Consider the following 22891-nt stretch of genomic DNA (forward strand, 5'->3'; position numbering starts at 1 on the left):
AGAGGGTTATATAAGCTTACCCCTTTATTTGTAAACCAGTGGTTCCCAACCTTTTGACATCTGTGGACCGCCACTATATCAATACTGGAACCTGGGGACCCCCACTGAATCATTATTGGAATGCGGGGACCCCCCACAGACTCATTACTCAAAGCTGGGGACCTAATCTGTTGAGGTTATTACATTTTCTAAGCAGTCTCGTACCCCCTGAGGAGGCTTCATGGACCCCCAAAGTCCCCAGAGCACAGGTTGGGAACCACTGGTGTAAACCATTGGCTAAAAAACAGCTTCTGGAAGGACTGCTTGCTCACTCTGTCAGGGTCAAAGCTGCTACCTCTGCCGCGGGGATGTACCGCCATACTTTCACAAAGCACTTTTGTCTGGAAAGTCAGGTTTGCCGAGAGGGGCGTTTTGCCTGCTCAGTCCTGCAGGACTTTCTGGTTTGAGTCCCTTAGTAGACCCACCTAATGGGTACTGCATTGGTATCTATTCAGAGGGTGAGGAATCTGTGGCTAGAAGTCTCTATCAGACAAACAGTTACCTTCAGTAATGCTCTTTCTGGTAGAGACTTTGTCTAGATGCAGACTCCTCGTCAACCCTCCCATCCTCCCTGTTCTGTGATTGGACTTTATCCATGAATTAGATCCAAGTCTGCAATCTGTGGCCGGTCACAACCTATTGGCTATTGGGGCTCTGCGTCTGGGTGCGTGGATAGTCTCGAGTGCAACTGATATTCAAAAGGAATCTGCGAGCAGTGCTTAATTTGTGCTTGTTGTTTCCGGTGCAGAGCACCGGCTCCTATTTTTGAGGGCCGGCGTTTATCCTTCTGCCTCAAGCATTTACCACGAGCAAAAGACACATGTGGGAAAGACGGAGGAAGAGAAGAACGAAAAAGCGTCACAATGGGAGAAAGCAAAAAGCTGCAAGAGTGAGCTGAGGGGGCAGGGAGTGGCTTTAGATGGATTAAGGAGGCGCCAGATGGCTTCAGGATTACGCTGCCTCAGTATTCCGCTCACAAATTTAACAGCAGCAGTCCCGTGTTTCAGAGGAAAATTCTGAGCACCGGCACGTTTTTATTTTCAAATTAACCACTGTCTGCGAGTAGATGGGGTTTCTATCAGAACTAAAGGTAAGTAACTTGTTCTTCGTGACTCGCTTTACAAAAAAAACTGGGTATACAATGCCTAGTTGCGCCGATTTTCTCAAAAAGGTTTGTTTACAGCTCCTACACAAAAAATAGGGGTGTCTCTACATTGCGGGGGTGGAAATTGCTCTAAACTAGTCCATATGCACTCCGCATGTACGCGCACTGCTAGAAACAAGAGAGATTTGTGTACACTACAGAGGCAGGGACTGGTACAGAAAGAGGGGTGCGAGTACACGATAGATGGATGCGTGTACTTGGCAGGGATGGGGCAAGGGGGTGGGTGTCCAGTGCACAGACAGGGATAGGGATTGCTATAGGAGAGGGACGTGCCTACAGTGCAGACAGACGGAGGTGTGTACACTGCATGGATGCAGTGCGATGGAAAGAGGGATGTGTGCACCCTGCATTTGTACGATGAGGATTGTTCTATGGTGAGATCCGTGTGCATGCTGCTGCAGCAGAGATGGTGCACGCTAAAGGTGATGCACGCTGGTACAGACAGATGCACGCTGTACGGACAGTGATGGTGCACGTTGCTGCAGGCAGAGGTGATGCGTGTTGCTGCAGAGGTGGTGCACGTTGTGGTGCACGCTGCTACAGACAGATGCTCGCTGTACGGACAGGGATGGTGCACGTTGCTGCAGGCAGAGGTGATGCGTGTTGCTGCAGAGGTGGTGCACGTTGTGGTGCACGCTGCTACAGACACATGCACGCTATACGGACAGGGATGGTGCACGTTGCTGCAGGCAGAGGTGATGCGTGTTGCTGCAGAGGTGGTGCACGCTAAAGGTGGTACCCGGTATAACAGACATATTTTTGCACGCTGCACGGACAGGGATGGTGCAGGCTGCTGCATGCAGATGGTACACACTATGGAAGGTGCACCTTACTGCAGACAGAGATGGTGCACGCTGCACGGCCAGAGATTGTGCACGCTGCGTGCTCATGCTGCTGTATACAGAATTGGTGCAGGGTAATGATGGTGCATTCTTCACGGACAGTGCTGTTGCACGCTAAAGATGGCGCACGCTGCACGGACAGAGATGGTGCACACTTAAGATGGTGCACGCTGAAAGGACAGGGATGGTGCACACTAAATATAGTGCATTCTCCATGGACAGAGACGGTGCGGGCTAAACATGGTACACGCTGCGCAGACAGAGATGATGCGCGCTGCTGTAGATTGAGTTGGTGCACGCTAAAGATGGTGCACGCTGGACAGAGCTGGTGCACGCTGCACAGACAGCGATGGTGCGCACTACAAATGGTGCACGCTGCACGGGCAGATAGGGCGCACACTAAATATGGTGCATTTTGCACGGAGAGAGATGGTGCGGGCTAGAGATGGTGCACACTGCACGGTCAGAGATGGTGTGCGCTGCTGTAGACAGAGTTGGCGCACGCTAAAGATGGTGCACGCTGGACAGAGATGGTGCACGCTGCACGGACAGAGATGGTGCACGCTGCACGGGCAGAGATGGTGCACGCTGCTCGAACAGAGATGGTGCACCCTGCACGTACAGAGATGGTGCGCGCTAAAGATGGTGCGCGCTGCACGAACAGAGATGGTGCACGCTGCACGGGCTGAGATGGAGCATGTAAAGATGGTGCACGCTGCAAGGACAGGGATGGTGCGCGCTAAAGATGGTGCGCGCTGCACGAACAGAGATGGTGCACGGTAAAGATGGTGCACTATGCACGGACAGAGATGGTGCACGCTGCACGGGCTGAGATGGAGCATGTAAAGATGGTGCACGCTGCAAGGACAGTGATGGTGCGCGTTAAAAGTGGTACACACAGCACGGACAGAGATGGTGCACCCTGTACGGACAGAGATGGTGCACCCTGCACGAACACAGATGGTGCACCCTGCACGAACACAGATGGTGCACCCTGCACGGACAGAGATGGTGCACGCTGCACGGGCTGAGATGGAGCATGTAAAGATGGTGCACGCTGCAAGGACAGGGATGGTGCGCGTTAAAGGTGGTATACACAGCACGGACAGAGATGGTGCACCCTGTACGGACACAGATGGTGCACCCTGCACGAACACAGATGGTGCACCCTGCACGGACAGAGATGGTGCGCGTTAAAGATGGTGCACGGCACGGACAGAGATAATGCACGCTGCAGACAAAGATGCAGGCTGGGAGGTGCAGGTAGGCTGTGGGCCACTGGTACTTAATGTATTTGTAAATATATCCATCTCTCTCTCGTGGCTCCACCCGGCTGTCCCGGGCATTAATAGAGGAAGCTGAGACCCGCGGACAAGGCAGCGGTTCAGCAATAGATGTACCACAAGCCCCTGCTGTTTATTGTCATGTGTTGTTACCGCCGCGGCCTGAAGGGGTTAACGTCGTATATCGGTGCTGAATGCACCAAGAGGTTGCATTAATCAGACTGAGAGGTGACGTCAGGGCCCTGAGAGGGGGTTCCTGATTGGACGGAGATGACATCAACCTGAGATATTTATACTGCTCCCCCCCACCCCGGAGGTGCCCCTCCCCCTCGGCTCCCAGCGCACATTACCTCACCCTCCAGCTGGCCCCAGTCCCCATCACAGCTCAGAGCCGTCACCTGGGTCTCCGCTGCCCGCCGAGCGGCACTGGGCTACCTGCTTCACTCTGCAGGCTCCGGTGCCACCTCCACGAGTCGCGACTGCTCCCACCTTGCAACCTGCTCGTGTCGCGACTGTGCTCACCTTGCAACCTGCGTGAGTCACAACTGTGCCGCCGTGCAGCCTGCTTGCAGTCTCTACTGTGCCCCCGTGCCATCTGCTTGATTGACGATTGTGCCCACTGTGCCACCTGCTCAAGTCGCGCCTGTACCCACCATGCAACCTGCTGAGTTGCGACTGTGCCTACTGTGCCACCTGCTTTAGTCATAAGTAACAGTTGCACCTGCTGAAGGGTGCCCTCAAGGTTGTTTAACGACTACGGCCACTCTGCCACCTGCGCCCACTGGGTGACCTGCACGAGTTGCAACTGCGCCGACCTTGCCACCTGCTGAAGTCGTGACTGAAACTGTGATCACCGTGCCATCCGCTAATTTTACTGCTTTGTCAACGTGCCACCAGTTTGAGTTGCGACTTAAGTCGTGACTGTGTCCACGCTGCAGCTTGATTGGGTCACAGCTTCGCCTTTATTCAGTACTGTGCCACCTGGAGGGCTGGGTCCGCCGTGCCATCTGCAGGACGGTGGGTGTTTTGGTTCCTAGAGGACCCTGAGGAGCCCTGAAGTGTCTTGGCACCTGCAGGGCTGTGGCCTCTGCGTCACTGGCAGTGCCATCAGCAGGACAGTCCTCACTGTGCCACCCATTGGACTGTGCCCACCCTGTGTCTACTGTGCAGCAGAACCTGCGCGGTCTCGCACACCGAGGCAGGTAGGAGGGTGTGGGGCCTGTGATATGGGTGGGTGTGGGAGAGAGGGTCTGTGCAGCTGGCATGATTTGGTGCGGTGCTTCTGTGGGCGCTGATCACAGCTGCGCTCGGTAGCGCTTTGGTTTTTTTGTTATTAATAAACACGTCCAAGGCCGCTGTGGTGCTGATTTGTGGTTCGTGATTTGCCTCGTTTCTTACAGTACGGGTTTGTGTAGATGATCTCTAATTTAATGTATTCTGGGAGGTAATAAAGAAAGCAATATACCGCCACTGCCTAAAGTTAAAAAATCTAAACAGGTGTAAAGGGGCAGTCTAGTAAATTACGTCAGAATGGGTTTTGTACCTCAACCAGACATCGTCAAAGGGGCATCCCAGAACCATTATTGCATTCATGGTTGCTGATGCAAGCTTGGGTGAGAGGACAAGCTGTTTCCTTTTCACAGGACGGTCCCTTTAAAAATATTCTCCAGAGACCTCCGTGTCCCAGAGAAAGGCTCGAGGCAGGTGTAAGAAGCTTAGCGGTGCCCTCTGGGCACACCTGCCCCAGAGAGGTGGTTACCAACTGTGCCATGGGTGTTAAATTGCTGTGTTGTTTACAGTGTGCCAAGGACATCAACAGAGCGTTCTGCCATGCACTGCGCAGGGTTGGGCTGGACACGTGGGCCACAGGGAAACCCCCCATCCTTTGGTGCCAAGGGAAGGGAGGCGGTGCCTTCAGGGGTGGGTGGGCACCAGACTCCTTAGCCCACCACCCCAGAGGGACAGGGACACACATTTAATATAGGCACCTACATGAATATCTGCTGATGAGAAATTATGCTTTTGGCTGCTATGCCAGGCCTGAATTATTGAAGTCTTAAATGGCGGGTTACCTATTATACCAACCAATGATGTTTTAATGATGAGGCCTTGTAGCGCACATTTTCGATGTTTAATTCGATGTCATTCTCTCACCATGCGTCTGTGATTACACGCTACCTATTTTATCACTGTTTTCCGTTTTTAAGTATTTGTATATTTAAACCTGTATTGTGATGCATCTTTTAGTATGTTTTTTTATGAGATCGAATCAAGAATTTTGATTGACAGGTTGATATTACATTTCGAACACAGCGCTGTAAAACGAAGATTGCGGAGCATGTTCGCTGAGCTTGCAGGTGATAAATCATCTTCAAGGTTTGCCCCTTCACTGGCACCCCCACACCCTGCGTACCCCACGCCCTGCAAACCCCCTGACCAGCAAGTTAACTCACTCCCCTTGCACTGCTTACCTCACGCATCTAGCCCTTACCACGCATTGTTGACATAAGGTCACTCGAACCGCAGACGCCGCAGGCAGAGCTACAAACGGGGTGAGACAGCCCGGCTCACCCCGAGTCCTGCGGGTTGCGCATGCGGCAAAAGCGCTCAGGTGCATCCCCATCACCACACCTTGCAGTGGTCGCCCAGGCGCTGTAGGTCTGAACGAGCCATAACCGACAGGAATGGATTTACAGCACAATAATAATTCACGTTTTCCCTCTTTGACGGCGATACCTGGAGGAATTATTTTGTGCAACGAAAACTCGCAAGTCGCGGCGGCAGGGCCACGCGGCGTGCAGTCGGTTTGTGGCGGGTCCCACCAGAAGTGGATGGATGTGCATTTTAAAACACATTTTTCCAAGTATAGTGATTAACAAAAGTACTGCCAAAAAGATTTACCAAACTGCAGGCATAGGTTTTGCACAGGTAAATGAAGACTTCACTCATTAAAATTGACGTCGGTGCGTAGTCTAAGCACGGTCAGTTTACACACTCCAGGAACACCCGCAGGAAAACTTTGGTGCTGAAAAAGCGGACGCTGCAGATGTGTCATCTGCAAAATACGGGGCACAAATATATTGTATTTTCGTGTGTTCAGTGAATTTTCTATTTTGCCATCATATTATCTACATTTCTATTGTATGACAGGATATTGTTTTTGCTATATACATACCGTGTAAATGTAGCCAAAATAATGTCAAAATAAAATAACAAGCACACACGGAAAATATAAGAGCATCTCATCCATGAATTCATCCCTTGCCCTAACTCCAACACACACCCTAGTCCTAGTCCTTCTCCTAAATCGAACCCTAGCCCTAAGCCCAACCATAGCACTAACTCTAAGCCTGAACCTAGACTTAGCCCTTAACTTGGCCATAGCTCTAAAGAAAACCCTAGCCCTAAACCCAACCCTAGTCCTGTCTCTAACCCTGACCCCAGGCCTAGCCCTAAACCTAACCACCACTCTATACCGAACCATAGCCCTAAACCCAACCCTAGTCCCATCTCTAACCCTGACCCAAGGCCTAACCCTAAATATAACCATCACTCTAAACCGAACCATAGCCCTAAACCCAACCCTAGTTCTGGCCCTAACTCTAGACCTAACTTTGGCCATAGACCTAAAACCCATCCAACTCTAGCCCTTAACCTTAACCCTATCCCTATCCTAATCCTTCCTCTGACTCTAGGCCTACCACTAGCGCTAAACCTAACTATCACTCTAAACTGAACCATAGCCCTAAACACAACCCGAGTCCTGGCCCTAACTCTAGACCTAACCTTAGCCATAGACCTAAACCCCATCCATCCCTAACCCTCGCCCTAGCCCTTGCTCTAACTCTAACTCTAGACCTAACCCTAATCCTACCTCTGACCCTAGGCCTAACACTAGCGCTAAACCCAACCATAGCCCAACACACAACCCCAACCATAGCCCTGAACCTAACCTTAGCCTTAATCCATATCTAACAGCAAACCTTAACAGTTACCTGTCAATACAACATAGATGATATTTTGCCTACAGTATTCTGTACAGTGGTATTACACAAGGATACATAAAGGTGCAGGCCAGTGTGAGGCGGTCTCAAAGGACACTTCCTTAGGTTAAGATATCAAAAATACATATTTTTGGCTGTGGGAACTGTGGTTCCAGGGACTGCAGCTGTGGTACCCAGCAGGGCCCTACTGAATGATACTCTGGTACCAACCCAGTACCAACAACATCATTAAACAAAGTTAGAAGCACAGCAGCATTTGTCTCCAGGGCTTATGCTATTTCCATTCTAGGCACCCACACTTACCCTCGGTAATTCTATGCTGTAGATGACTAAATACCATTTACTACGGCCTTTCTGTTTTTACAATGAGTTAATGGTTTATGGAGAAATGAGAAGAGTAGTGTCATGGATGATCATCAGAGATTTCATCAGTGATGTCATTTGAGATATCAGTGATCTCATCAAAGATGCCATTTAACATGTCATGCGTGATGTAATAAGTGAGGTCATAAGTAGAAAATGATGGGGGTGCAAGGTATAGCTATTTCCTTTGTTCTTTCAGTGAATATGTATATATAGATAGGTGAAGATAGATAGCAATCATGTTTGTGAGTGGCCTCAGCACATTTAGGTGATGGTTCAGTGTGTGCCCTCTTTAAAATCCTCGTATAGATTCATCTCTGCTTTTCCTACACACATCTTGTGAGTTTCAGATTGGCTGGCACACTTCCCTCCATTAGAAGGCATGTTAGGTGTTTCAGATGCCTCTTAAATCAGCCACTGTGGTTGTTCGCCCAATTTGGGTGCACGTCCTGGAGCACCCCCTCTAGTACCTCCCTTACATACACTCGCATTGCTTGGAACGCCCACACTTTGTCACCTACTGGCAACTTACTAATACATTACATAGGAGTAATGTGGAGTTTTTTTGAGTTCCTTCTTGCACAACTAGGTGGATCCAGCACTTTGAACTATGCTTTACTTACTCATGCATAAGTTACGACTGGCTTCAGGAGCAAGAAACACTTACAAACACATTCTGGATCGAGCCCATAAGTTTTAGAATTGGTTCTTATTGGGAGATCCTGAAATAACCAAACACTTGAACCCAGGGAGGTGGCTCCTGTGTAGCTGCATGTCCATATGTGCGTAGAACAGAAAATGGTGCCCCTGGTAGATTTTATGTTAGAGGAACGTGTGTAGCACATTTTTCACCTGTGACTTGTCCTCGCAGTGCAGACATATTCCTGCGGTTGGGCTTTATCAAGCTGAGGTTCTCTACTGAGAGATGCACAACTGACACACCTCTGTGCCACAAGAGAAGTCGCCCCTCCCTGACACTATAGGTATTTGCTGGATGCTGCAGCAGGTAACAGAAGCATACTGTATGCCTCCCCGCCCCATGAGCAGAGAGAGACCTGGGGCTAGAAGCAGCTCTTCTGGAAGGCGAGAGTCACAGAGGCAAGGACAAGGTCCACAGGGGGGTATACAGGTCACAATGGCAATCCATGTCAACCCCAGCATTACCACCCGTCACCGCATATGGTAAGTCACACCTCATATAGTGACGGCACAACACACACCACAATCTGCGCACCACACACCTGTCAGAGCCAGTCTGTCTGATAATGGGACACTGGGATGGGTCCAGGGGCAGAGAAAAGATGGCTGCTCTTAGGGATAGATGGGTTGAATGGTTCTCAATGCAGGCAGCCCTGAAAACAGCCGTGCTGGAACTGGGCACAGTATCCCAAATCCACAAGGCATTTTTGTCATAAAAGTACTTTTACGACTTTCAATGGCCGGATATGCGCGTGCAGACCATCCAGGAAAGGTGAGCCTGCGGGCACAGATCAATTTACATCTGCATCTAATTACTCCAGAGTGTGTAATGTTGTGCAGGAATACATCCCGTGCATGGGGTGGAGAGTGGGTGAATCAAGGTCTGGTTTGCTCTTTAAGCTTGTAAGTTAACAGAAACGTTTTTGTTTATGATCATTTACAAACTTCTTTCTAATACATTCCCACCCTTGAATGGACATATGGTTACAATATCAAAGACTGGAGTACATTTCTTTCTAGGATGGGAAGGAGAAATATCCCCCGAGTTCTTGTGGGGTGTGGGGTAGGTGATGGAAAATGGTTTGCAATTGCACACCAGCACTGTTGCCCCTAATGGGGACATGACCTGGGCACACAATTCTCCATTGTGAAAATGGCAATTCAAAGAAAGCCTCATGACCTTCTAAGGAGCATGTCTGAAACCTGCAGCTGGTGACGTTTTCGAGACTTACTCTTGGAATGGTTCGTACTGGTGGTTTGGCGAGGGTTCGGTGGACCCTAATGCAAAAAGGGCATTTAAGCCCCCACTCTCTTGATTTAATGCAAACAAACAGCAACATGTTGGGGTGCAGTGGACCCCTCACATATGTGGGCCACCGTCAAGGACTGGGGGGCGTTCTCCTCTTCCGGCAGTGCTGCCCGCTGACACTAGTGCCAATCCCCGCTATTTAACACCCCCGCCCCTCCACTCAAGTGCCGGCCGCGCTGCGACTGACTGCACCGCCCTGGTATCTGCAGCAGCTGGGCCGGGAGCGGCCAGAGGAGGGGAAACCCCTACACCTGCCGCCGTCCATCCCGACCACCCCGCGGGTCTCACCCGCCTGCATTCTGGGCCCCGCCCACTGCCGTCTCCCGCGTTTCACTGGGTCCCTTCCAGCCCGCACCTCGCAGATCTCCCTCGGCCACCACCGTCTGTTCATGTGAGGCGCTGTTAACATCTCAGACAACGGCCCTTGGTGAGGAGGAGGCGAGGGGCACCATCCCCCTCCGCCTACCCCTCTGGTCCCTCCATCTGGCCATACCGCGGCCGGCACCCCGCAGAGCTCGTTGCTCACATACGAAGAGGTTGGCATCACACGGTTGGCATCACGCGGTGATAGGGGCGCACAATCGGGGCTGGCATCACACGGTGCCAAACACGCACATGGGAGGCTGGCATCACACGCTGCTAGGCGCGCACATGCAAGGCTGGCATCACAAGTGCTAGGCGCGCACAGTAGAAGCTGGCATCGCATGGAGCTAGGCGCGCACATAGAAGGTTGGCATCTCACAGGGCTAAGCGCGCACATTCAAGGCTGGCATCACAATGCTAGGAGCGCACGTGCGAGGAGGTTGGCATGCGCGTGCAAGGCTCCCTCGCGGTTAGTTTGTGGCGGGGCTGTTCTCAGGAACACTGACCTAAGGGGGTACAGCTGTTCCTTGATGCACGAAAACAAAGTGTTTAAATTGCTCCAGACCCTTAGGCTGCTTCTTTGTCCCAACTAAATGCCCATGTGTCATCGTGAAATCGTGGCGGCGCTGTTTTAACTATCCAACACAGGCAGGACCTGCCACTCGATAGAACCTACTTTTTGGGCTCAATTTTGTTTTCACGTATGAGCCTGGAAACTGACCATTGAACATTTTCCCTGGTAGAGGGGAGTGTAAGAAAACAGCCTTCCTTGTTATGTGTGTACATCTGGGAGGAAAATTGTGAAGGTCCTTGTGAGAATCAGCTCGTAAGAGGGGGCATTAAAAAGAGAAGACAGATTGTAAGGGAGGGTAAGATTGGCCGTCTCTAGCGCTGGTGGCGCCCTGTGCAACAGTCTTTTTTGGCACGTCCCACCCCCCCCATTCCCTCACCCCCCCATTCCCTCACCCCATGACCACTTCCTCGGATTCCCCCTCTACCACCTGGCAAATGTGCCCCTCATCTCTCCATAGCCCCTCTCTCACATACATTGATTTGTTTTAAAACGCGTGCAAAGGCTGGCTTTACTAATCCACATAAAATATAGTTCTGTTCTTTGCAGCAGGAATATTAACCCTCTGTGCTACTTTATGGCGAGTCAAAGCTGCCCTAGCCAAAACTCCAATCTCTCTCCCCAGCAGGGACATTTATCAGAAGAGGTATCTTGACATTTTAATTGTTTACTGAAGGCTGGAGGCACAAGGAACTTTTCAGCAGGTGCTTTTAAATCACAAGTTTCCTAAGTTATTGCTAAACACAGCGCCCCCCAATCCAGGTCAGCGCCAGGTGCGGCTGGCCCTGTGTGTGAGGACGGTAAGTAGGAGGGCTTTGCCAGTGAAAGTTGTGACAGCAGAACTGCCAGAGAGTGACAGCGGTAGGGGCTGCGGACATTAGTATTAGGACTCAGTGAGAGCATCAAGGCTAGTGCCCTGACAGCAGGACTCGGAGAGCGTCAAGGCTGGAGAACATGACAAAAGCCAGTTACCACCGTGACAGCCGGACCAGAGAGCATCAGTACTGGCGGACATGATAACAGCAAGAGTTGCCATGGTGACAGCAGGACTAGAGAGCGTCAAGGCTTGTGGAGATGATAACAGCAAGAGTTATCACGGTGACAGCAGGACCAGAGAGCATCAAGACGGGCGGCAGTGATAACAGCAAGAATTACCATGGTGACAGCTGGACCAGAGAGCATCAAGATTGGTGGAGATGATAACAGCAAGAGTTACCATGGTGACAGCTGGACCAGAGAGCATCAAGACTGGTGGAGATGATAACAGCAATAGTTACCATGGTGACAGCTAGACCAGAGAGCATCATGACTGGCGGAGATGATGACAGCAAGAGTTACCGTGGTGACAGCAGGACCAGAGAGCATCGAGACTGGCGAAGATGATAACAGCAAGAGTTATAATCGTGACAGCAGGACCAGAGAGATTCAAGAATGGAGGAATTGACAGCAGCTGGAGTTGCGTCAGCAACAGCTGGACTCAGAGACCGCAGCAGGAGCATCGAATGTGATAGCAGTGAAAGGCAGCAGTAGGATCTACAGGAAGTGACAGAAGCAAGACTGCAGGATATGACGCCATCAACAGGAGTGACAGCAGACCTCAGATGGAGCGCAGCAGTAGGGGTGAGGACTGTGAATGGCAGCAGTGAGATCTGCAGGAAGTAACAGCAGCAAAACTAGAGGAGCCCAGCAGCAGGTGTGACCGCAGGGCTCAAGCTGAGCGCATCGGTGTAAGAGCTGACAGAATGGTAACAGTAGGAGTCTATGACAGTTTCAGGATATGACATCAGCAGGTGTTCTTACAGTGACAGCAGGACTGGCAGGATATGACATCAGCAGGAGTTCTTACAGTGACGGCAGGACTGGCAGGATATGACATCAGCAGGAGTTCTTACAGTGGCAGAAGGGCTCAGTGACTGCAGGAGGACTGGCAGGACAGGACAGCAGCAGGAGTTTTGCAGTGATAGCAGGACTGTCAGGATATGACATCAGCAGGAGTTCTTACAGTGACAGCAGGGCTCAGTGACTGCAGCAGGACTGGCAGGACAGGACAGCAGCAGGAGTTCTTGTAGTGACAGCAGGACTGGCAGGATATGACATCAGCAGGAGTTCTTACAGTGACAGCAGGACTGGCAGGATATGACATCAGCAGGACTGGCAGGATATGACATCAGCAGGAGTTCTTACAGTGACAGCAGGACTGGCAGGATATGACATCAGCAGGACTGGCAGGATATGACATCAGCAGGAGTTCTTAAAGTGACAACAGGACTGGCAGGATATGACATCAGCAGGAGTTCTTACAGTGACAGCAGGACTGGCAGGATATGACATCAGCAGGACTGGCAGGATATGACATCAGCAGGAGTTCTTAAAGTGACAACAGGACTGGCAGGATATGACATCAGCAGGAGTTCTTACAGTGACGGCAGGACTGGCAGGATATGACATCAGCAGGAGTTCTTACAGTGAGAGCTGAACTCAGTGACTGCAGCAGGACTGGCAGGATATGTCATCAGCAGGAGTTCTTAAAGTGACAACAGGACTGGCAGGATATGACATCAGCAGGAGTTCTTACAGTGGCTACAGGCCTCAGAGTGACTGCAGCAGGGCAGGTGGGATATGGCGGCAGCAGGAGTTGCACGCAGTGTTGATGGCAGTAAAATTGTCAGAGAATGGCGTGTTTCGTGAGCAATGTTAGTCCTTGCTGCTGCTGCCACGGGGTGTTTGTTTTGCAAAGCAGGGAAGCTTTTTTTTTTTTACTATGCTTGTCTCCTGAGAGTCACAAGCCTGTTTTGCTTTTCACACACTTTATTTGTTCTGCAAGAAAGTAAGACTCAGATTCTCAGCGTTGCAACATTTCACTTGTATTCAATTCTTCAGAGGAATTTATCATTGCTGGTCAGTGGTGACTTTAAACGAGTTGAACAATTTAGATGGTAGCACCCCCAAATACCGCTTCCAAGGTGGAGCAACCCATCCCATCACTGGCCTCGGAAGCTGCAACTTTCAAAGATCTCAACACAGCCAGAGATAGCACTCCGACAAAGCATCACAGAGACCTTCCACAGGGGGGCGCCTCCATTATATCTGCCTTCAGCAAGGCTCCATAGATGTGGTTCCTGAATTTTTCATTTTGTTTTCACTTTTTATTTAGGTGTTCTGTACCCATCAATTGACACTGAGGTAATCTTTCATTTAAACATTTAGTACAGTTCAGTTTTCAAGGAGGCGACCTGCTGATATCATGAGGGTTCACTTACATTAAAGCTCTTCGAAGGAATTTAACCTTGCTAGGTGGGGTTGACTCTGAGTGCTGCAGAACAGTTCAAATCAGCAGCAGCAGCTCCTCCGATATGGCGGAGGAGCGTTGCCTCCCCTGCCAGCAGCCTCAAAAGTTGAAAAATAAAACAATAATAAAACAGGTTTATTGTCATTTAATTTTTCAAGTTTTAAGGGTCGGGCCGAGTCTTGGAGATGGGGCCGGAGGCACGGGAACGCATACCTTGCATCTCATTAACGCAAGGTAAGTCTCCACTTCCAAAAAATGACTTTAACTCCATAAATTTGGCGCTAGATGGGTCTAGCAGCAAAGTACAAATATGGAGTTAGTTTTGCACCGAATTAGAGTTTTAAAAAATGACGCTAATTCGGTGCAAACAGAGTATAAATATGCCCCTTGGTGTTTTTGGGGCAAGACAGATGTGGAGCACAATGTTTCCACAAGAGAAGGTGTTTTTCAGCTGAATCTTCTAAAATGGGTCCCACTGAAGTATATAGTGCCCAGATTCACCAAAATTGAGGGAAACCCACTTCTTCTCCATGTACTCTGGAGAGTGTCAAATAGCTGCAACAGACGCAGTGCTTAATTTGTGCTTGTTGTTTCCGGTGCGGGCACCAGCACTTATTTTTGAGGGCTGGCACTTATTTTTCTGCATCAAGTATTTAATGCTGGAGGAGGAAGAGACAAGCATTTGCAATGCAATGGGTCTTGCATTTGCTCGAGTTAATGTTATTAGAGTTGTAACCTCCTAATCTGACTTTTCTTGCCACATAAACTGAAAATGAAAAGTAAAACAGTTTCATATAAGTGAGCTGACAGCCACCATGAGCGTGAAGGAGGCACACAAAAGGAAACAGAAGTTCGGTCACAGTCAAACGTATCGGCAAAAGTGCAATTATCCATGTAACCAGCAAAAGTGCTGTTATCCATGTAACACGGTTGATGTCATGCAGTGAAATCAAGCGAATTTTAAAAGGCAAGCCCTCGAACCAACCAAACTCATGGGCATGGTTAAAAGCCCACAGAGAGATTACAACAGGGGCCAGAGCGCTTGCGCCCTCAACCCTAAAAAATGAGAAAGCGTCACAATGGGAGAAAGCTGCAAGATTGAGCTGAAGGGCAGTGAGTGGCTGTAAATGGATTAAAGAGGCCCGAGATGGCTTCAGGATTACGCTGCCTCAGTATTCAGTGTTTGCACATTTAATTCCAGCAGCCGCATGTTTAAGAGGAGGGCTTTGGGCACCAGCACATTTTTACTGACAAATTAAGCACTGAGCAGACGGAATTCTTCCAGCCATCCTACAGTGTTGAAGTCGACAGGAATCTCTGGTTCCTCTGCATTGTCGTACACCTCTGGCCAGGGTTACCTCCAGGGTAAAGAAGAAACACATGAAGACACACGATCAAAGGTGATGGCACCTCCTCCATACTGTGCGCCCTGTTGTAGAAGGTGTCAGAAACACCTCTTACGTATCTCCACTTAAAGGCTGTCCTAATAGGCCTTTAAGAATCCTCCCTAGGAATGGTGGTGGAGAAACGGTTGAACACCAGTGTGCACCACACAAATGGAAGTGGTGACTAACAAACACACAGTGGTGACCGACACCATGATGAGACTTATCTGGCAGAGTGCTAGACTCACAAGGTCAGCTTCAAGTAAATATGCATATTAATTGTCTCAACAAAGATACATAAATTCAACATATTCGTGCACCTTGAAAAAGCTCGGGCCAACGTGCCTGACCGAAACATGTTGGCTGAAGCCTTCAGAGACTGTATGAAAACCTTTTGTCCGATCATTCTTGCAAGAACAACTTACGCCAATACAATCTTACATATGACATTGCATCGCTTATATTTCTTTAAACAGAGTGTACTTAGCTCCTTCTATTTTTGTGTGGACCACAGCATGAACATTCATCTGCCCCTATCTCTTTTGACCCTCTAAAACACACTACTCATGCTTCATGGTAGGTTTCTTGGCCAGTTCACATCTACCTCTCTCCTCTTCGTTCCGGATCTGCTCCTCTATCACAGAGCACCTCAGCTGTACACATACTGGCCTGGTACACATACTCACTGCCTACTCCTTGAAGGACTTTATTGTCTCCATACAAGGCAGGTAAGGACTTAAGGCTCACCACGGGAATAGTAAGGGCACTGCATCTGGTAAAACTCTGCCCTATTCCGATTTTATGGCTGGAGAAATGAGGTGCCCTTTTATTTGTAAGTTGGCAGGATATGTGGCTGCATGGACGAGGCATGTTGATAAAAAGAGAAAGGAAAGCCCTGGTTACCACTTTGTTAATTACGTGCTTGGCAGAACACCAGGCCAGGGTAGTCAGATGCTCTAAGTTGGCTCCGTTGAGGCCTTCTCATCTGGGGATTTAGTCACTGGTGGCATGGGCTGGAAGGCATGCTCCTGCCATGTGTCCCATGCCAGCAGCAGCTCTGGGCCCTGCCACAAAGTGGGCATGGTACGTTGCCTAAACTCTTCAAGTTGGTAAAGGGTACCACATGGCACTTTGAGGTGGGAAAACTTCTACTAACACACAGAGGTTTGTGAATGATCCCATTTGGCATCTACAGGGGGGAAAGTGTCCTCTACTGATACCTCAAAGTAAGTAAGGTGCCTCTTCCGAATCACTGATGTGGGTTATGGATCTTGTTGGCACTTGAAGGTGAGCAAGTTTCCTCTAATCACAATTTTGAGGTAGGTAAAGTGCCTCAGTGAACTCCTTGTTTGGGATAAAGGTCTTGTTGGGCACCAAGAGGAGGTTAATGGTCTCCCTTGATACCTTTAAGTGGATAAAGTAGCTGCTTCATATTGATAAGGGGTCTAGTTGGGCAGCTGCTTGCAGGTAATGTTGTTCTACTGATGCCCTGGTGTGGGTTACGTGCTTCTTCTGTCACTTTGATTGGTTAAAATGACTCTCCAATCACCTCAGAGTGCTCAGATCCTAACTCCCAGTCTCAATAACCGCCTGTGCTTCTTTACCTAGGATGGGTGGTGATCGAAAGCCCCCCAGGGCTATTGGCGCCCACCAGCTGGCGGGGATCCTGCGGCAGGACAGTGAATCGGTCCTGGTGATCGACTGTCGTACATCTGGAGAGTACAACAACCTCCACGTGACCGGGTCAGTCAACCTGTGTGGCTCCAGGCTGGCCCGAAAGCGCCTAGTCAAGGAGTTGCTCCTGTTGCCCATGAGCCCCAAGGTGAGATTCTCCAACTTGTGTCAGGGGGCGCCACTGTGGGGTTTGGAGCACTTATACATGAGCAGTTAGAATACCTACCTCTGCGTCAGAAGTGAGTGAGACTCGATAGGATGAAACCGAGGACTGGACTGAGTGACACTTGTTTGAGGTGTGTGAGGTCAGGGATGGGAATGAGTGAGACTCGTTTGCAGTATGTGGGGGTCAGGGATGGGAATGAGTGTGACTGCGCAGTAGAGTGGGAGGTTTGAGATTGGACTGAGCGAGACTCCTTTGAAGTGTGTGATGCCCGGGACTGAAATGAGTGAGACCCGTTTGAACTGTATGAGGCCAGGGATGGGAGTGAGTACAGCTCCATAGTGGTGTGTGAGGTTGGGGATTGGACTGGGTGAGCTTCCTTTGAAGTATGCGCGGCCAGTGATGGGAATGAGTGAGGCTCGTTTGAAGTGTGTGAGGCCAGGGATGGGAATGAGTGAGGCCCGTTTGAAGTGTGTGGAGCCAGGAATGGGAATGAGTGAGACTCGATTGAAGTGTGTGAGGCCAGGGATGGGAATGAGTGAGGCTCCTTTGAAGTGTGTGAAGCCAGGGATGGGAATGAGTGAGACTCCTTTGAAGTGTGCGAGGCCAGGGATGGGAAAGAGTGAGACTCCTTTGAAGTGTGCGAGGCCAGGGATGGGAAAGAGTGAGACTCCTTTGAAGTGTGTGCGGCCAGGGATGGGAATGAGTGAGACTCCTTTGAAGTGTGCGAGGCCAGGGATGGGAATGAGCGAGACTCCTTTGAAGTGTGTGAAGCCAGGGATGGGAATGAGTGAGACTCCACAGTAGTGTGGGAGGTTCGAGATTGGGCTGAGTGAGACTCTTTTGGGGTGTGCGAGAGGGGAAGTGTGTGGGGCATGTGAAGTGGGACTGAGGGAGACCCTAGTTTCCTGTACGAGAGCAGAGAAGGGACGAATGAAGACTGTCAGTGAACTCGTGCCGCGATACAGTCAGGTGTAGTTGGGAGGGTTTTTAAAAGTGGAGCATTTGCTGAGCACTGATGTAAAAAATGTTGTCTCCCCTCTCTACTGTTTCTTTTTCTGTTTCCACCTTCCCCTCTCCACCTGTATCTCTTTATATCCCTGTTTTCCTGCTCCTCATACTCCCCTCACTGCACTCCCCATCTGTCCACTCATCTCCTCCCTATGGGTCTTCCCCATCTCTCTTCTGTCTCTATCCTGTCCCTTCCACCTGTGTCTGTCTGTCTGTCTTTCTTTCTTCACCCTCTCTCCTTACTCAATCTGCCTTACCCTGTCTCTCCGGTCTGTCATTGCCACCTGTTCCTCTACCCTCTTCCTGTCCCTTTCAACTGCCTCCTCCGTTCCCCCTTCCTCTAATTCCACTCCGGTTGGTCTTCTCTGTCTCACCTTCACCTGCTTCCACTCTGTCTCCTCGCATGTCCCTCCTATCCTGGCCCGTGATTCCCTGCCTCTCACCTCACCTCTGTGCCCCCCCCCCCCCGGCCTGCCTTTCTCTTCTCTTCTCTTCTCTTCTCCTCTCTCCTGTCGCAGGTGGACCTGTCCTGCGAGCGGCCTGTTGTAGTGTATGACCAGGACACACAGCACCTCGAGGCCGGCCAGTTTTTGTCCCTGGTCCTGGGAAAACTGGAGAAGAACTACAGCTCTGTGTCCCTGCTGGAGGGTAAGCGAGGCGGCTCTGCCCTCATCCAGGCTTGTACGAAGGGCACACCTTCATTCATTCATTCATTCTCTTCTATCCTTCCACGCTTCCCTCCTTTGGCCTCACTGCTACTCCCTATCACTCCTCGCAGAAGACCCTCTCTTGTGTGCAGCTGGGTGTGAGGAGGATAGGTGAGAGATGTGCAGGGAACAGCAGGTGCTCCAGGTGAAAGGGCAGGGAGTCATGGGGAAGTGGGGGTAAATTCTATGTGTCCTTTCCAAATTGTAAGAATCCTGTATATTGCAATAGAGGTAAGCATCAGAATGTTTTCAGTATAAGGCCTGCCAAATTGCAGGACATTGCTGTCGAACTCAGATGAAATCAAGTAAAAATATATGAATTTTCCTAAAATGTGTGGAATTTGAACGCAACAAGCTCTGGGTTTACACATTAGTATATGGGGCTGGAAGTTTGCTAATGTTATTACATGGAATGTATAGTTGTGAGATGTATATTTTTTTAAATCTCACACATGTTGATTTTTTTTCCAAACATATCTGTTTTTGCACACAAAATCTTTTTCCTATCGATATTTCGAGCAAAACTGGTCACACTGTGGCCCATATTTATACTTTTCAGCGCCACATGTGCGCCACTTTTTGATGCAAAAACGTCCCAAACTCACAAAACTCAATTGTATTTTGCAAGTTTGCGCTGCTTTTGCGCTTTTACATGCACTTTCTGATTTGCCAAATACACGTTCTTAGCAACATGCATATTAACCATCTCTGCTACTTTATGATGACTCCAAGCTTCCACTAGACAAAAGCATGTTCTCTCTCCAGAAATAACATAAATCACCAGTTGTTTTGACATTTTTACATTATATGCACTTTGTGATTTGCCTAGCACACAATCTTGGCAGCAGGCACATTAACCCTCTGCGCTAATTTAAAATGAGCCCAAGCTTCCACTAGAAAAAGTACATTCTCTCTCCAGAAAGAACATTAATCGCTAGAGTTTTTACATTACATGCACTCTGATCTGCTTAGTGCCAGTTCTTTACAGCAGGCATATTAACCCTCTGAGCTACCTTATGATGACTCAGAGCTTCCACCAGACAGAAGTACATTTTCCCTCCAGAAAGAACATAAATCACCAGAGTTATTTGGACATTTTTACATTACATGCACTTTGTGATTTGCCTAGTAAACGTTCTTTGCAGCAGGCACATTAACCCTCTGTGCTACCTTATAATAAGACCAAGCTTCCACTAGACAAAAGTACATTCTTTCTTCAGAAAGAACATTAACCCTCTGCGCTACCTTATAATGAGCCCAAACTTGCACTAGTCAAAAGTATGTTCTTTCTCAAAAAGAACATTAATCGCCAGATTTATTTTGACATTATATGAAATCTGATCTGCTTAGCACACATTCTTTGCAGCACAGATACTCATTCTAGGAGTTGTAGTTTTATTTTTATAATGTGATACAAGTTGGAAACCAATCCTTGGAGTAGTATTTGTAGAGTTGTCTAGCTCCCTAGTTCAATGTAAGATTGGCTCATTTAGTTTATGTTTCTGCTTTGTATTTTGGGACTTGTAATTTTGTTTTTCTAACATGATACAAGATGCGAATACAAAGCAAAAACCTAACTAGATGAACTACACATGTTTGAGTCTGTGAAACTTGAGCTGTGTGTGTGTATTTATAAAACTAACCTTGAGGAGAGCTTACAGTTGATTATGCTGTACAATGGTCAATATTTTATAACTAATATTTCAGTTCAAGACTAACTGAAGATCATTAATATAATGTGAGGTGGCTGTCCTCAAGCGTGTGAAAAATCATGGGCATTTTGTTTGAGTCCCCAGACTGCAGTAAAGGGACAGTGATCCAGTAAGCATGCATTCTTGGCAATGTTGCTTGTACCAACTGCCAAGTAAATATGTTTTGCACCTGGGAGAAGTTTGCGTTTTAAGGGCTTTGTTTAAAAAAATATTCCAGTAGGCCTACTAGCTATTTGGTTATATGCAAGGCCACTGGAATTATGTGGCAGAAAGGACCAAAGAATGCAGCAGGGTTGACCAATTAAGGTGACAAAAAGTCCAGTTTTGCATTTACAATGCCAATAGCTCCAACTCAAGTAAACGCAAGACCTATTGCATTGCAAATGCTTGTTTAAACTTTTTACCAGTAGTTTCTTCTTCACAAATTGATATACTGATTGGATTGCATTCCAAGTCAGTGGGAATTCAGAATTCTGATTGATTAGACATTTGAATTCAGAAGTTTGACCGAACAATCAGAATTTCAGACATAAATTGATTCTGAGTGACTTGAATTTTGAACTTCAATTACTCATTAATTATCCGGTTGTTTGCGTGTGTGTACATTCCTCATTGCAACTACCGACTCTAGCTGGGATTTCAAATAGCCTTTTACAGTTGATCAATTGGATAATGTTGTTCTTTCACTGGAATCACAGATGCATTTTAACTCAGAAATTGAGTTAGTATTTGAGAATTCCCATTGGTCTGTCAGAATTGCTTCCGGGTCAATGGCTATTTACATTTTAAATGAAGCGATGAAAGCATGTTTACCCATACCCATTCTTGGGGAAGAGTTAGGCATATTTCACTTTTGCTTTCTGAATACAACATAGAGTACTGTAAAGGCCCATTTTTGGTATTTTATAATTTATAAGTTGTGACTGTATGGTGTGGGGATCTTCAGGGTCAGAGGACTCTAAGGACCAGAATTACAAGGCCCTCGCGCCTCCCTACGTCACACTAGTGTAATTTTTTTTTTTATGCTAAGGTGGCATTGAGAAAGCTTTTTTGCCGCACCATATTTAGAAAGTGGAGCAATGTTTGCATGTTGCCACTTTGCAGCCCCTTGTGGCCACATTATTCCTGCACCAGGCATAACGTGTGCAAGGTGGGGGGGGCGTTCCGGCGCTAGCAGGCCCACTAAAATGGTGCAGCAAAATCTACAACATTTCACCGCACCATTTGTGTCGTCATTTTTAATGCCTGCTCAAAACAGGCGTTAAAATGATGCTCCCATAGAAACCTATGGGTCTCCTTGCACTTTACTGCACTAGCGTCAACATTTTTGATGATAGTGCAGCAAAGTGCCACAATAGTGTCAAAAAATTCTGACGCTATTGCCCTAACAATCGCCATGGTGCGCGATATACCCACGATGCGCCAGTTTCTTGTAAATATCCCCCTAAATATCTTAATGGTCCAGGAAAGAAGCGCTTCAAAAAGGGTCACTCTATTGAAATAATTGTTCCCATGCTATTGACGTTGGTGTCTAGGAAGCAGGTGTCAGACAGGTATTTTCTTCCCAAATTACTTTATTGTGACTCTTTCTTGCAAAGTACTGCAGGACGTGAGATGCAGCAAAGTCTCCTTTCCACACCTGCATGAATGCTGATAAAAAATCATATTCTCTCTCCATCGCGTGTGCTTCCGTCCTTAGTGAACTACGCTTCCACAGTTTTTTTAAGAATCCCCGTTTATTGTAAAAAAAAAAAAAAAAATGTTCCGTGCCACAAAGATTGACAGGAAGGGAGCACATGAATTCACGTGAAGTTGTCGCGCGCTGGGTAGCGCGAGGTGAGGTGGACCTATCATAAGAAAGGGGACAGCAGGGCCATGTGACGCCGCTGTCACGGTATGTAACAGCACGAGGGATAGATGTCCTGACACCATACCGAGGACGGAAGCCGACAGGGCTCAGTTACTGACAGAATTTCCTTGCAGCAGTTCTGTAGTTGAAATAATCCACTTTCACTGACCCGCGGACTCCTCCTCGTTATTTATTTGATTCTGCAGTGTTATGTAGCGGAAACTTGCACCAAGGGCATTAGAGCATTTTCCGTGAGCACAAGAGTTCATTACACAATGTCAGAATATATATATTTTTGCGTTTGTTTCTTTGAAGCATGGGGAGAGTAAGTAATCCGCACAGAGTCACAGGATGTTGAGTCAGCGCCTGGAATGGAACTTGGTTTCTCAGTTCCAGAGTCAGCTGTTCAGGCTCGTAGCTCACATCATCCCCACGTTTTCCTAAACTATTATTTTATATATGG

At 48.5% G+C, this 22891-nt stretch overlaps 1 protein-coding gene across 2 annotated transcripts in view; it reads left to right on the forward strand.

The window, feature by feature from the left end:
* The first annotated feature begins 3675 nt into the window (after positions 1 to 3675).
* The window catches only part of LOC138246359 (dual specificity protein phosphatase 8-like), a 34681-nt gene continuing 15465 nt past the window's right edge, over positions 3676 to 22891 (forward strand). The window contains exons 1-3 of one of the 2 annotated variants that reach the window (XM_069200887.1): positions 3676 to 3863; positions 16921 to 17134; positions 18679 to 18808. In XM_069200887.1, the coding sequence (XP_069056988.1) occupies positions 16922 to 17134; positions 18679 to 18808 (343 nt within the window). In that variant the 5' untranslated portion in view covers positions 3676 to 3863; position 16921. Of the gene's footprint in view, positions 4532 to 16920; positions 17135 to 18678; positions 18809 to 22891 lie in introns of both variants that reach the window. The other variant, XM_069200886.1, reaches the window with a different exon arrangement.

The sequence above is a fragment of the Pleurodeles waltl genome, chromosome 7 (assembly GCF_031143425.1).
Source record: "Pleurodeles waltl isolate 20211129_DDA chromosome 7, aPleWal1.hap1.20221129, whole genome shotgun sequence".
Taxonomy (NCBI): Eukaryota; Metazoa; Chordata; class Amphibia; order Caudata; family Salamandridae; genus Pleurodeles; species Pleurodeles waltl.